We start from the raw sequence: 15,170 nt of genomic DNA, 5'->3' as shown, positions 1-15,170 counted from the left end.
GTGGAAGCGTTGAGTCCATGAGAACATGGTTGAAGTGGCACTGAACAGGTGGTTGGACTTGTAGAAGCGTTGAGTCTATGGGAAGATGGTTGAAGTGACACTGAACAGGTGGTTGGACTTGTGGAAGCGTTGAGTCCATGAGAAGATGGTTGAAGTGGCACTGAACAGGTGGTTGGACTTGTGGGAGCGTTGAGTCCATGAGAAGATGGTTGAAACGGCACTGAACAGGTGGTTGGACTTGTGGGAGCGTTGAGTCTATGGGAAGATGGCTCAAGTGGCACTGAACAGGTGGGTGGACTTGTGGGAGCGTTGAGTCTATGGGAAGATGGTTGAAGTGGCACTGAACAGGTGGTTGGACTTGTGGGAGCGTTGAGTCTATGAGAAGATGGTTGAACTGGCACTGAACAGGTGGTTGGACTTGTGGAAGCGTTGAGTCCATGAGAAGATGGTTGAAGTGGCATTGAACAGGTGGTTGGACTTGTGGAAGCGTTGAGTCCATGAGAAGATGGTTGAAGTGGCATTGAACAGGTGATTGGACTTGTGGAAGCGTTGAGTCTATCAGAAGATGGTTAAAGTGGTAATGAACAGGTGGTTGGATTTGTGGAAGCGTTGAGTCCATGAGAACATGGTTGAAGTGGCATTGAACAGGTGATTGGACTTGTGGAAGCGTTGAGTCTATCAGAAGATGGTTAAAGTGGTAATGAACAGGTGGTTGGATTTGTGGAAGCGTTGAGTTTATGAGAAGATGGTTGAAGTGGCACTGAACAGGTGATTGGATTTGTGGAAGCGTCGAGTCCATGAGAACATGGTTGAAGTGGCACTGAATATGTGGGTGGACTTGTGGAAACATTGAGTCTATGAGAAGATGGTTGAAGCGGCATTGCAGGCATTTGGTCTTGTCCAGCAAGCCAGATGCATCATGTTCTGCTTCAATGCCGTACAACCGGTCCACCTTCTGATTCATGAATCGATAAGTGGTAATAATAGGGGGCACTCACAACATGTTGCAAATGAAGTATTCAATGAGACCGAAGTCAGTTGCAACTCAAAATGTTAAATATGGATGTAGCCATGTGTGAAAATAGCGCCTCATACTCACCGATCACCAGAACAATCCAACAAGTCTCACCTGGTGTCTGGTAGTTAAGGGAGGCTATCTGGACGCCACAGTTCCAATAATCCTGAGGGTTGAAGTTGCTTGAGTCCACCCGGACTCCACTTGGGTACACCCGTGTTAAGAATCTAAAACAAAATTGTTTGTTTACTACAAAAAATGAAAATTTAAAACAAGACTAGAGTGGCACTCACTTCTTATTGTGAATCACAAAATCTTCTGGAAACTTTTCGACCAACATCGCGGCAGTTTTCTCGTGCACGGAACTAGTATGTTGACACCTGCGCAATGTAATATGATGGTTACTTGATGGAATCCACCACATTATTATTGTTTATACTGTACTAAAGAACTTCAGTTTGCGGATGATGAGATAATAATTCATTAACCTAACACAGAATGGTGAAACTATCAAAACTAAGAGTTGCACAGGACCGAAACGCTTGTTAACATCACAAAGTATAGTAAGGTTTTAGGTGAAGTCTAAATAGTCAAAACGGAAATCATGTAAGTCATGAACCGAGTGATGAAATATAAATATCTTCTTCTTCGACGTGTGAGCCTCTGGGGCCGAAGGTCTATCCTTTTACCACCCCAGATTGACGATGTTCCCGGACTGCACCGGAAGGCTACCAGAGAGAGCAGCCGCCAGCCAGTCTTTGGTTTCATCATCCATGACACACAGACCTTCCACTCTATTAGGTGGCTTGAAGATGGTACAGTCATTGATGATGTGGTCTGCAGTCTGTTCCTCAGCACAACATTTACAGGAGGGGAAAGAGGCCATTCCCCATTGGTGCATGGTTGAGCGGAAAAGCCCGACGCCCGTACGGAGACGGTTGAAGCGCATCCACGCCTGTCTTTGTAGTGTCAGGCCGATGAGGCGTGTGTCAGCGTCGGGAATGAGCAAATGGAGTCTGGTGGTACTTGACTTCCATTCAGAATTCCATTTATGGTCCGTCCAAGTAACCGCGGATATGTCTTGTCCATCAGCTTTGTTGATCAGAAGTTGAGCAGCGGCACGAAAGAGTGTCTTGATTTCAGTCGACAGGGGCGCTCGTTTGAGGGAACAAAGACATTGGAGTGAAGAAGATGGTGGGATTCCAATGCCCGTTGACCGAAAGACAGGATGGCAATTTCGCGACGAAGCTCAGCACAGTCAGCAGGTTGGATGCAAGCAAGAATGGGGATATTATCCAATGGTGTGGGACGCAGGTATCCGGTCATTGTGCGCAAACAGGTGCACAGCACTCTGCTGCGGAGTAGACAAGGGCTAAGGCTACTATACGCAAAGTGTCAGTCCTTGTTCCCAAGCAAGAGCCTGCTAGGCACTTGAGCAGCGCAGAGTTGGATGTCAATTTCTTGCACAGTGACGCCAAATGGTGGCGGTATGTCAGCGATCTGTCTAATGTCACACCCAAAACATTGTGGTTAGGGGCAGAAGAATAGATCTTTTCCATTGTACACATGAAGGGTGAAAAGTGATGAACGAAGTGATACAATGCACATACAAAGGTTGAGCGGTAATGAACCAAGTGATACAATGCGCATATAAAAGGTGAGAGGTGATGAACCAAGTGATACAATGTGCATATAAAAGGTGAGAGGTGATTGCAATGTGCATATGATTGGTGAAAACTGATGAAACAAGTGATACAATGCGCTTATGAAAGGTGAGAAGTGATGAAACAAGTGATACAATGCGCTTATGAAAAGTGAGAAGTGATGAACCAAGTTTTAAAATGCTAGAGTTTTAGAAATAGGAGTTTTAGAAAATAGAGTTTTTAAAATGTTTAGAGTTTTAAAATGCTATATTTATCCTGTTTTTCATTACAACTCTGAAACCTAGAATATTTCAACAAAAATGGCAGAAAAGATTAATGCTTTTGAAATGTGGTGTTTCCGTAGAATGCAACGCATTTCATGGCTGGCAAAGAAAACAAATAAAGAAATTCTACACCAAGTGAACCAAACCAGAACTCTGTTAAAAAGTATGAAAACCAGACAATATAATATAAATTTCTCGGCCATGTAATAAGAAAGCAAAAACTGGAGCATCTCTCTTTAACGTAAATTTTTTGGAAAGCGGGCACCTGGCAGACAAAGACAAACACATCTGGAACAATTTAACGACAAAACAGAAACAATTATCCATGCAACATATAATAGGAACATTTGGTCTAACTATTCATCTGAGGCCGTCGATGCCTGGTTCAGGCAAGGCAATTGAAGAAGAAGATGAACCAAGTGATATAATGCACATATAATTTAAAGGTGAGAAGTGATGAGCCAAGTGATACAATGCGCTTATGAAAGGTGAGAAGTGATGAACCATGTGATACAATGCGCTTATGAAAGGTGAGAAGTGATGAACCAAATCATATAATGCACATATAATATAAAAGGTGAGAAGTGATGAGCCAAGTGATACAATGCGCTTATGAAAGGTGAGAAGTGATGAACCAAGTGATACAATGCACTTATGAAAGGTGAGAAGTGATGAACCAAATGATACAATGCACATAAAAGAGTGAGAAGTGATCAACCATGAGATGCAATGTGTGCATGGTAGACATATTAAGGGCTCCAAGCTCCTTTGTTTTTCAGGCGACAAAGCATGGCCTACCAGAGCTTCTTCCTGGCAGCCAAATTGTGGCGCCCAGGAGCCAAAATATAAAATCCATTATCATGTTTTTGCATTCATTCAGGTAGATATCAAACAAGGTCTGGAAATACATTTGCTGTTGTAAATGATCTCATCGATCCAATGTAAATCGATCAACAATCATATATATACTACCCTGTACAATTGTACATCGACCAACAATCATATATCACTCTGTACAATTGTACATCGATCAACAATCGTATACTCCCCTCGCAGGGCTGCGATTTTTGCCTTTTTCGGCGACGACGTCGCTCGACACGTCACTATTCGACAAACGCCGTACCTTAGCCTACGGAAAAAAAACTGAGAGAGGACTAAACGTCGTCAGGTCGAGGAACAATCGGGGGGGGCATCACGTGATGCAATCATAAGAGTGCCGACTTACGTAAATTTTCTTGCGCCAGGTACTTCAAAGCAAGGTCTAAAAGCGACGCTTCACGCGAGAAACTCCCAAGGCGTCCGCGCCGCCATTTTGAACACTGTGGGAGAATGCTTTGATCGAAGTTCTAACGCCTGGCATCAAACATTTTGCCACACACGTTTCGTGCTATTCGACACAACGGGTTTCTTTTATAGATGAAATAACCTTGGCTACTTTTAGTTGTGAACGTCAATGCCAGTTTGTATTTCGTCGTATAAGCCAATTAACAATATTGCTCTGTTGAAATGAATCCGTTGGATACTTGTTACGAAAGTTTTTCACCTCTAGAAAACAGCCTAATTCCCAACCAGATGTTCAGAAATACAGATGAAAAAGCAGCTATTTTTATGGAAATTAGTTCTCTTCTAGAAGAACATTTTGAACACTACGAGAAAATGCTTTGATCGAATTTCTAACGCCTGGCATCAAACATTTTGCCACACACTTTTCGTGGTATTCGACACAACGGGTTTCTTTTATTGATAAAATAACCGAAGTGGGCTACTTTTAGTTGTGAACGTCTATGCCAGTTTGCATTTCGTCGTATGAGCCAATTAACAAAATTGACTCTGTGAGATACTTATTGCAACAGCAGCACGTCAGTACGCTCTTCAACACCTACAAGTGATGAGCTCTCTGGTTTTCGCCATCTTCTAGTCCGCGGGTGTGGATTTTAACCAGGAATGCCTCATTTTGCTGTACCGCACGCTTCATCAGCGCCTAGTATCCGAAGAGCCGTTTCCTTCGATTGAAAGTGTGTGGTACAACGTCCTCAAAAAGGAAATATTTTACCAGGATTTGAGTGAGCTCATGCACTTTGTACATGTATCATATATCACCATGTATCATGTATACATGTATCATACTTTGTATCATGCACATGCACTTTCCTTCATCTATAAAAGAAACCCGTTGCTTCCGTAGAATGCAACGCATTTCATGGCTGGCAAAGAAAACAAATAAAGAAATTCTACACCAAGTGAACCAAACCAGAACTCTGTTAAAAAGTATGAAAACCAGACAATATAAATTTCTCGGCCATGTAATAAGAAAGCAAAAACTGGAGCATCTCTCTTTAACTGGTAAAATTTTTGGAAAGCGGGCACCTGGCAGACAAAGACAAACACATCTGGAACAATTTAACGACAAAACAGAAACAATTATCCATGCAACATATAATAGGAACATTTGGTCTAACTATTCATCTGAGGCCGTCGATGCCTGGTTCAGGCAAGGCAATTGAAGAAGAAGATGAACCAAGTGATATAATGCACATATAATTTAAAGGTGAGAAGTGATGAACCAAGTGATACAATGCGCTTATGAAAGGTGAGAAGTGATGAACCATGTGATACAATGCGCTTATGAAAGGTGAGAAGTGATGAACCAAATCATATAATGCACATATAATATAAAAGGTGAGAAGTGATGAGCCAAGTGATACAATGCGCTTATGAAAGGTGAGAAGTGATGAACCAAGTGATACAATGCGCTTATGAAAGGTGAGAAGTGATGAACCAAGTGATACAATGCGCTTATGAAAGGTGAGAAGTGATGAACCAAGTGATACAATGCGCTTATAAATGGTGAGAAGTGATGAACCAAGTGATACAATGCGCTTATGAAAAGTGAGAAGTGATGAACCAAGTGATACAATGCGCTTAAATGAAAGGTGAGAAGTGATGAACCAAGTGATACAATGCGCTTATGAAAGGTGAGAAGTGATGAACCAAGTGATACAATGCGCTTATGAAAGGTGAGAAGTGATGAACCAAGTGATACAATGCGCTTATGAAAGGTGAGAAGTGATGAACCAAGTGATATAATGCGCTTATGAAAGGTGAGAAGTGATAAACCAAGTGATACAATGCGCTTATGAAAAGTGAGAAGTGATGAACCAAGTGATACAATGCGCTTATGAAAGGTGAGAAGTGATGAACCAAGTGATATAATGCCCTTATGAAAGGTGAGAAGTGATGAACCAAGTGATATAATGCGCTTATGAAAGGTGAGAAGTGATGAACCAAGTGATATAATGCCCTTATGAAAGGTGAGAAGTGATGAACCAAGTGATATAATGCACATATAATATAAAAGGTGAGAAGTGATGAACCAAGTGATACAATGCGCTTAAATGAAAGGTGAGAAGTGATGAATCAAGTGATACAATGCGCTTAAATGAAAGGTGAGAGGTGATGAATCAAGTGATACAATGTGCATATAAAAGGTGAAAGGTGATTGCAATGTGCATATGATTGGTGAGAAGTGATGAAACAAGTGATACAATGCGCTTATGAAAGGTGAGAAGTGATGAACCAAGTGATACAATGCACATATAATATAAAAGGTGAGAAGTGATGAGCCAAGTGATACAATGCGCTTATGAAAGGTGAGAAGTGATAAACCAAGTGATATAATGCACATATAATTTAAAGGTGAGAAGTGATGAACCAAGTGATACAATGCGCTTATGAAAGGTGAGAAGAGATGAACCAAGTGATATAATGCGCTTATGAAAGGTGAGAAGAGATGAACCAAGTGATACAATGCGCTTATGAAAGGTGAAAAGTGATGAACCAAGTGATATAATGCGCTTATAAAAGGTGAGAAGTGATGAACCAAGTGATATAATGCGCTTATGAAAGGTGAGAAGTGATAAGCCAAGTGATACAATGCGCTTATGAAAGGTGAGAAGTGATAAACCAAGTGATACAATGCGCTTATGAAAGGTGAGAAGAGATGAACCAAGTGATACAATGCGCTTATGAAAGGTGAGAAGTGATGAACCAAATCATATAATGCACATATAATATAAAAGGTGAGAAGTGATGAACCAAGTGATACAATGCGCTTATGAAAGGTGAGAAGTGATGAACCAAATGATACAATGCACATAAAAGAGTGAGAAGTGATCAACCATGAGATGCAATGTGTGCATGGTAGACATATTAAGGGCTCCAAGCTCCTTTGTTTTTCAGGCGACAAAGCATGGCCTACCAGAGCTTCTTCCTGGCAGCCAAATTGTGGCGCCCAGGAGCCAAAATATAAAATCCATTATCATGTTTTTGCATTCATTCAGGTAGATATCAAACAAGGTCTGGAAATACATTTGCTGTTGTAAATGATCTCATCGATCCAATGTAAATCGATCAACAATCATATATATACTACCCTGTACAATTGTACATCGACCAACAATCGTATATCACTCTGTACAATTGTACATCGATCAACAATCGTATACTCCCCTCGCAGGGCTGCGATTTTTGCCTTTTTCGGCGACGACGTCGCTCGACACGTCACTATTCGACAAACGCCGTACCTTAGCCTACGGAAAAAAAACTGAGAGAGGACTAAACGTCGTCAGGTCGAGGAACAATCGGGGGGGGGCATCACGTGATGCAATCATAAGAGTGCCGACTTACGTAAATTTTCTTGCGCCAGGTACTTCAAAGCAAGGTCTAAAAGCGACGCTTCACGCGAGAAACTCCCAAGGCGTCCGCGCCGCCATTTTGAACACTGTGGGAGAATGCTTTGATCGAAGTTCTAACGCCTGGCATCAAACATTTCGCCACACACGTTTCGTGCTATTCGACACAACGGGTTTCTTTTATAGATGAAATAACCTTGGCTACTTTTAGTTGTGAACGTCAATGCCAGTTTGTATTTCGTCGTATAAGCCAATTAACAATATTGCTCTGTTGAAATGAATCCGTTGGATACTTGTTACGAAAGTTTTTCACCTCTAGAAAACAGCCTAATTCCCAACCAGATGTTCAGAAATACAGATGAAAAAGCAGCTATTTTTATGGAAATTAGTTCTCTTCTAGAAGAACATTTTGAACACTACGAGAAAATGCTTTGATCGAATTTCTAACGCCTGGCATCAAACATTTTGCCACACACTTTTCGTGGTATTCGACACAACGGGTTTCTTTTATTGATAAAATAACCGAAGTGGGCTACTTTTAGTTGTGAACGTCTATGCCAGTTTGCATTTCGTCGTATGAGCCAATTAACAAAATTGACTCTGTGAGATACTTATTGCAACAGCAGCACGTCAGTACGCTCTTCAACACCTACAAGTGATGAGCTCTCTGGTTTTCGCCATCTTCTAGTCCGCGGGTGTGGATTTTAACCAGGAATGCCTCATTTTGCTGTACCGCACGCTTCATCAGCGCCTAGTATCCGAAGAGCCGTTTCCTTCGATTGAAAGTGTGTGGTACAACGTCCTCAAAAAGGAAATATTTTACCAGGATTTGAGTGAGCTCATGCACTTTGTACATGTATCATATATCACCATGTATCATGTATACATGTATCATACTTTGTATCATGCACATGCACTTTCCTTCATCTATAAAAGAAACCCGTTGCTTCCGTAGAATGCAACGCATTTCATGGCTGGCAAAGAAAACAAATAAAGAAATTCTACACCAAGTGAACCAAACCAGAACTCTGTTAAAAAGTATGAAAACCAGACAATATAAATTTCTCGGCCATGTAATAAGAAAGCAAAAACTGGAGCATCTCTCTTTAACTGGTAAAATTTTTGGAAAGCGGGCACCTGGCAGACAAAGACAAACACATCTGGAACAATTTAACGACAAAACAGAAACAATTATCCATGCAACATATAATAGGAACATTTGGTCTAACTATTCATCTGAGGCCGTCGATGCCTGGTTCAGGCAAGGCAATTGAAGAAGAAGATGAACCAAGTGATATAATGCACATATAATTTAAAGGTGAGAAGTGATGAACCAAGTGATACAATGCGCTTATGAAAGGTGAGAAGTGATGAACCATGTGATACAATGCGCTTATGAAAGGTGAGAAGTGATGAACCAAATCATATAATGCACATATAATATAAAAGGTGAGAAGTGATGAGCCAAGTGATACAATGCGCTTATGAAAGGTGAGAAGTGATGAACCATGTGATACAATGCGCTTATGAAAGGTGAGAAGTGATGAACCAAATCATATAATGCACATATAATATAAAAGGTGAGAAGTGATGAGCCAAGTGATACAATGCGCTTATGAAAGGTGAGAAGTGATGAACCAAGTGATACAATGCGCTTATGAAAGGTGAGAAGTGATGAACCAAGTGATACAATGCGCTTATGAAAGGTGAGAAGTGATGAACCAAGTGATACAATGCGCTTATAAATGGTGAGAAGTGATGAACCAAGTGATACAATGCGCTTAAATGAAAGGTGAGAGGTGATGAATCAAGTGATACAATGTGCATATAAAAGGTGAAAGGTGATTGCAATGTGCATATGATTGGTGAGAAGTGATGAAACAAGTGATACAATGCGCTTATGAAAGGTGAGAAGTGATGAACCAAGTGATACAATGCACATATAATATAAAAGGTGAGAAGTGATGAGCCAAGTGATACAATGCGCTTATGAAAGGTGAGAAGTGATAAACCAAGTGATATAATGCACATATAATTTAAAGGTGAGAAGTGATGAACCAAGTGATACAATGCGCTTATGAAAGGTGAGAAGAGATGAACCAAGTGATATAATGCGCTTATGAAAGGTGAGAAGAGATGAACCAAGTGATACAATGCGCTTATGAAAGGTGAAAAGTGATGAACCAAGTGATATAATGCGCTTATAAAAGGTGAGAAGTGATGAACCAAGTGATATAATGCGCTTATGAAAGGTGAGAAGTGATGAGCCAAGTGATACAATGCGCTTATGAAAGGTGAGAAGTGATAAACCAAGTGATACAATGCGCTTATGAAAGGTGAGAAGAGATGAACCAAATCATATAATGCACATATAATATAAAAGGTGAGAAGTGATGAGCCAAGTGATACAATGCGCTTATGAAAGGTGAGAAGTGATGAACCAAGTGATACAATGCGCTTATGAAAGGTGAGAAGTGATGAACCAAATGATACAATGCACATAAAAGAGTGAGAAGTGATCAACCATGAGATGCAATGTGTGCATGGTAGACATATTAAGGGCTCCAAGCTCCTTTGTTTTTCAGGCGACAAAGCATGGCCTACCAGAGCTTCTTCCTGGCAGCCAAATTGTGGCGCCCAGGAGCCAAAATATAAAATCCATTATCATGTTTTTGCATTCATTCAGGTAGATATCAAACAAGGTCTGGAAATACATTTGCTGTTGTAAATGATCTCATCGATCCAATGTAAATCGATCAACAATCATATATATACTACCCTGTACAATTGTACATCGACCAACAATCGTATATCACTCTGTACAATTGTACATCGATCAACAATCGTATACTCCCCTCGCAGGGCTGCGATTTTTGCCTTTTTCGGCGACGACGTCGCTCGACACGTCACTATTCGACAAACGCCGTACCTTAGCCTACGGAAAAAAAACTGAGAGAGGACTAAACGTCGTCAGGTCGAGGAACAATCGGGGGGGGGGCATCACGTGATGCAATCATAAGAGTGCCGACTTACGTAAATTTTCTTGCGCCAGGTACTTCAAAGCAAGGTCTAAAAGCGACGCTTCACGCGAGAAACTCCCAAGGCGTCCGCGCCGCCATTTTGAACACTGTGGGAGAATGCTTTGATCGAAGTTCTAACGCCTGGCATCAAACATTTCGCCACACACGTTTCGTGCTATTCGACACAACGGGTTTCTTTTATAGATGAAATAACCTTGGCTACTTTTAGTTGTGAACGTCAATGCCAGTTTGTATTTCGTCGTATAAGCCAATTAACAATATTGCTCTGTTGAAATGAATCCGTTGGATACTTGTTACGAAAGTTTTTCACCTCTAGAAAACAGCCTAATTCCCAACCAGATGTTCAGAAATACAGATGAAAAAGCAGCTATTTTTATGGAAATTAGTTCTCTTCTAGAAGAACATTTTGAACACTACGAGAAAATGCTTTGATCGAATTTCTAACGCCTGGCATCAAACATTTCGCCACACACTTTTCGTGGTATTCGACACAACGGGTTTCTTTTATTGATAAAATAACCGAAGTGGGCTACTTTTAGTTGTGAACGTCTATGCCAGTTTGCATTTCGTCGTATGAGCCAATTAACAAAATTGACTCTGTGAGATACTTATTGCAACAGCAGCACGTCAGTACGCTCTTCAACACCTACAAGTGATGAGCTCTCTGGTTTTCGCCATCTTCTAGTCCGCGGGTGTGGATTTTAACCAGGAACGCCTCATTTTGCTGTACCGCACGCTTCATCAGCACCTAGTATCCGAAGAGCCGTTTCCTTCGATTGAAAGTTTGTGGTACAACGTCCTCACAAAGGAAATATTTTACCAGGATTTGAGTGAGCTCATGCACTTCTGCTTGAAGTACCTGTTGCGCTGTTGTAACGAATGTATCGTCGAGTCTTTCTGCTGCGCACTGCACGACTCGAGATTAAGGCCGCTGTCTGACGAAGCTATTCAAGATGAACTATTCGTTGGCATGTGCGGCCCACCGATTGCACTGGCGAAACCATTGTTGCGAAAAGCACTTGACTGCCTGTTCCGAAACGATTGGCAATTTTACCTTAAAAAAAAAAAAAAATAATAATAACGCAAATCTCCGGTCTAAAGTCATACAGAGGCAGCAAAATCAAGAGCTAGCAGCATGCATGCCCTGGCATTAATGTTTGTCTTGTTACTAATGTTCGTTTCACTGTTAATTAATTCGTTCGTGTGCATTTAGTTTCGTGATTCGTACGTGATTGCATTTAGTTTGTTGCAATGTTGTACGAAGAGGCTTGTTTGCCATCTCGGCACACCTTAAACGCTGTAACATTACGCCGTTGTTTCTTATTATCGTAGTATTGTTCTGTTTTCTTTAATCTGTAGTTCATTTTTCGCTTTATCTTAGCTGTGTTTCTTGGTAAATTGTATCTTTTGCTCCTAACTGTGTTTGCGTGCGGGACCGGATACGTACAATCGTACATAACTATTTACGTACTAAGCGATACTGCGAGACTAAAAAGATGCCAAGGAAAAATCTCTATCATGCAGTAAGTTACGCTAGCGTTAGCCTAAAGGCTTTTTTCTTTTGCGATCCTCAGTTTCGCGTTTAAAACAGTCCTCTTCCCGGAGCAAAACAAATAATATACACGTCCGGTAGGTAGACAACTTAGCGCTTGATACTCTTTTGCAGTCACTCAATCAGCGTGCGATTGAAAACTTACGTGACTCTGACGTACATCCACACAACTTGTGCGGTGAGTAGCGGCCAAACGCTTATCTGACTATTGTGACGTCATATTACTATTTGACAAACAAACGCAGAATTTTTGGTCGTTCGACAAGAAAGAAAAAATCGCAGCCCTGCTTCCCTGTACATCAATCAACTAGAAATGTACCGATACCAATATTTTGGCTGATACTTTAGTGTTACAAAAAGAAGCAATTTTTGTATTTGCAAGGAAATATATCAAATGCTAAGTTTGATCTTATTTGCATAAAACTATTAAAAAAAGCTTTGAATTGGCACAATTTATACAGATTCAAGAATCCAATCTCAACCGCATTGTTGTGTCATAGTAATAGGTTTTAGTAATGAAAGGCCACCGTGATTGAGGACTAGGGTATAAGGGAAGAAACATTACATCATAATTGGGGTTTCTAAAAAAATTAATAAAGGGTTTGCGCAAACTCTCCCAATAGGCTATTAGGCTACTGTATCATAATTGATAATAAGATGTAAACCAAGTCATTTGTGTAGTACAAAAACTATTCGACAAGTAATGTGCAACCTAAGGGTTTTGTCGTTTGGTTGAGAAGCTTTTGCCAGGCCAAGACTACCCACTACCCAGGTAGCAAAAATGTATAATTTTGCATCGTTTTTACGTTGCTAAACGTTTAAAAAACCCATGTAACTTGGTTGTTTTAGTAAGCTGGTTCTATCAGTTTGTGATTTAATTTCCACCATTCGTTGTAATAAACTCATCAAGCTTAAGCCATGTCATGGCAGATTACGACTATGAACAAAAGAATAACTTTTAAACTTCAATTTGTATTAAAAATACATGACGTAATGTCTTCCAACCTTATCACATATTTCTAGGAAAACATTAAATCGACTCCGAACCGGTGTTGGACGCACTAAGTCTGCAATGGTGGAGTGGGGCTACGACACGGGCCTAGTTGCCAGTGGCGTACCGTGACCACTTTGACAGGGTGTTCAGTGACGGTAAAGCAACAGCGGGGGGTCTGGGGGACCTTCCCAGAAAATTTTTAAAATTAACATTGAATTTGGTGCGTTCAGAGAGCATTTTCAGCACAAATTCTGAACATGAACAGAAGTGACAAAAATAATGTCGGAATGGAGAAGAATACAAAATAGATCTTTATTTGACAGCGCATTGAATGAAAGACTTAACAATATCAAACATTAAGTTGCATTTCTAAAGTCACATAGCATACTTCAGTTCACTTTTTATTTCCGACCATCAAAACGAACAATATTACTTGCCATAACACAGCAGGAGTCTGAAAAAACGCGAAAGTTAAAGCGTGCTCGAGATGGAAATCATTTACTTCATGCAAGGATTAGGCACGGTCGCAACACCTTGAGAAATGTACAAGCGAATTGAAAACAAACAGGTGAAAGTTAAAACAAAAAACAACAGCAAAGCAACTCGATAATAAACAAGAAAAGAAAGTCGATTGCTATGTTGGTCGGCTGTACTTTTATCCGCCGTACTACTTAGTAAAAACGAAAATGTTTAACACCTCGACTACAGAAGGAAAATTCATCTATAGCATAATTCGATTCTTCTTGTTTGTGCAATAAATTTTTGAATTACATCGTCGTAGAAAGCTTGCTTTTGCTTCAGTTCTAGCAAAAGTTGTTTCCAACGCTGATCACCTCAAACTCTAATCCAACAAGCTAAAACTTGCTATTGCCTGGGATTCTCCCACTGACGCGCCAAGGTGTGCAGATCAGCGAGTGCACAGCCTGGCTGACCTAAAACCATTGCTGTTTTCGCTGCCTTGTGACGTCATTTTTCTAAATTGTTTATTTCAAATAGCACTCGCCAAGCTGTCAGTGCACACCCAGCTTAAAGGTAATGACCGAAAAAAATTAAAGGCAATGACCTCAAACGTTGGAGTATTAAAATTAGAAGGGGATGAGTTTTGCAATTGAAAAGAAAGCAATTAGCATGCAGCAAGATGTTAGAATATCATGAAAGTAAAGAACATCGACAACCGATGGAAATTTTCTTTTTTTCTGGATTTCTTGGGGTGTGCAGTGCACACCTTGAACACCCTGAATATACGCCACTGCTAGTTGCATGTATCTGTGGCACCGAGCCCCAAACAGCGGACCACCTTCTTGTTTGCCCTCGGCTTGCCACCCGGTGTAGTAGGTGGGACCTGTCAGTGTATAACTCCGTTGCGGAAGAATGTGTCAATCTGTGGTGTATCAACGAACTTTAGAAGACTCGATAGAAGAAGATCACATGTTTCTTCATTACGTAACGTCTTATAAGAATAAATTCAAAACGAGTCTATTCACTAAAAATGAGAGCAACGGGACCACGAATCCTCGCTGAACCAATCAGTAAAAGGTCTTGTTGTGTCTACTGGTCTCTGGAACTGACGTAAACCTTAAAAAATATGGACTTATTCTTGATATGTGATTTGATTACATATATTGCATATCGATTAATGGATATTTTGTTTCACTGAACTTCAAAGTCAAAACGTATTTGTTTACCACAACCAAACCACTTGTGACGATCGAATTTGTTAATTCATTATTCGATAAAACGTTTAGATGATGTCACGTCATTGCGCCGATTTCTGATTTATGCTAGCCTAAGCACTTTAACGGAACACACTGTCCGAATTCATAACGCAATCATGCGTGACGTATATGACATCACTGGTGTTTTTGTCCTAATTTTCCTTATAAACTCCATTGATTGCAGTCTTGAGATCCTTCTTGCACTCAGTTCAGTTGCAGAAGAAAAAATAGTATT

At 40.6% G+C, this 15,170-nt stretch overlaps 1 protein-coding gene across 1 annotated transcript in view; it reads right to left on the bottom strand.

Annotated features, from left to right (window-relative positions):
- Positions 1-15,170, bottom strand: part of LOC145787997 (inactive phospholipase C-like protein 1) — a 47,895-nt gene that overhangs the window by 6,032 nt on the left and 26,693 nt on the right. The window contains exons 14-15 of the mRNA XM_082599836.1: positions 1,309-1,395; positions 1,130-1,242 (exon numbers count right to left, since the gene is read on the bottom strand). Of these exons, the coding sequence (XP_082455962.1) occupies positions 1,130-1,242; positions 1,309-1,395 (200 nt within the window). The remainder of the gene's footprint in view (positions 1-1,129; positions 1,243-1,308; positions 1,396-15,170) is intronic.

Source organism: Aplidium turbinatum, chromosome 18, assembly GCF_918807975.1.
Source record: "Aplidium turbinatum chromosome 18, kaAplTurb1.1, whole genome shotgun sequence".
NCBI classification, from domain to species: Eukaryota; Metazoa; Chordata; class Ascidiacea; order Aplousobranchia; family Polyclinidae; genus Aplidium; species Aplidium turbinatum.
The sequence above is the reverse complement of the archived record's forward strand: the minus strand, read 5'-3'. Positions and strand labels throughout refer to the sequence as shown.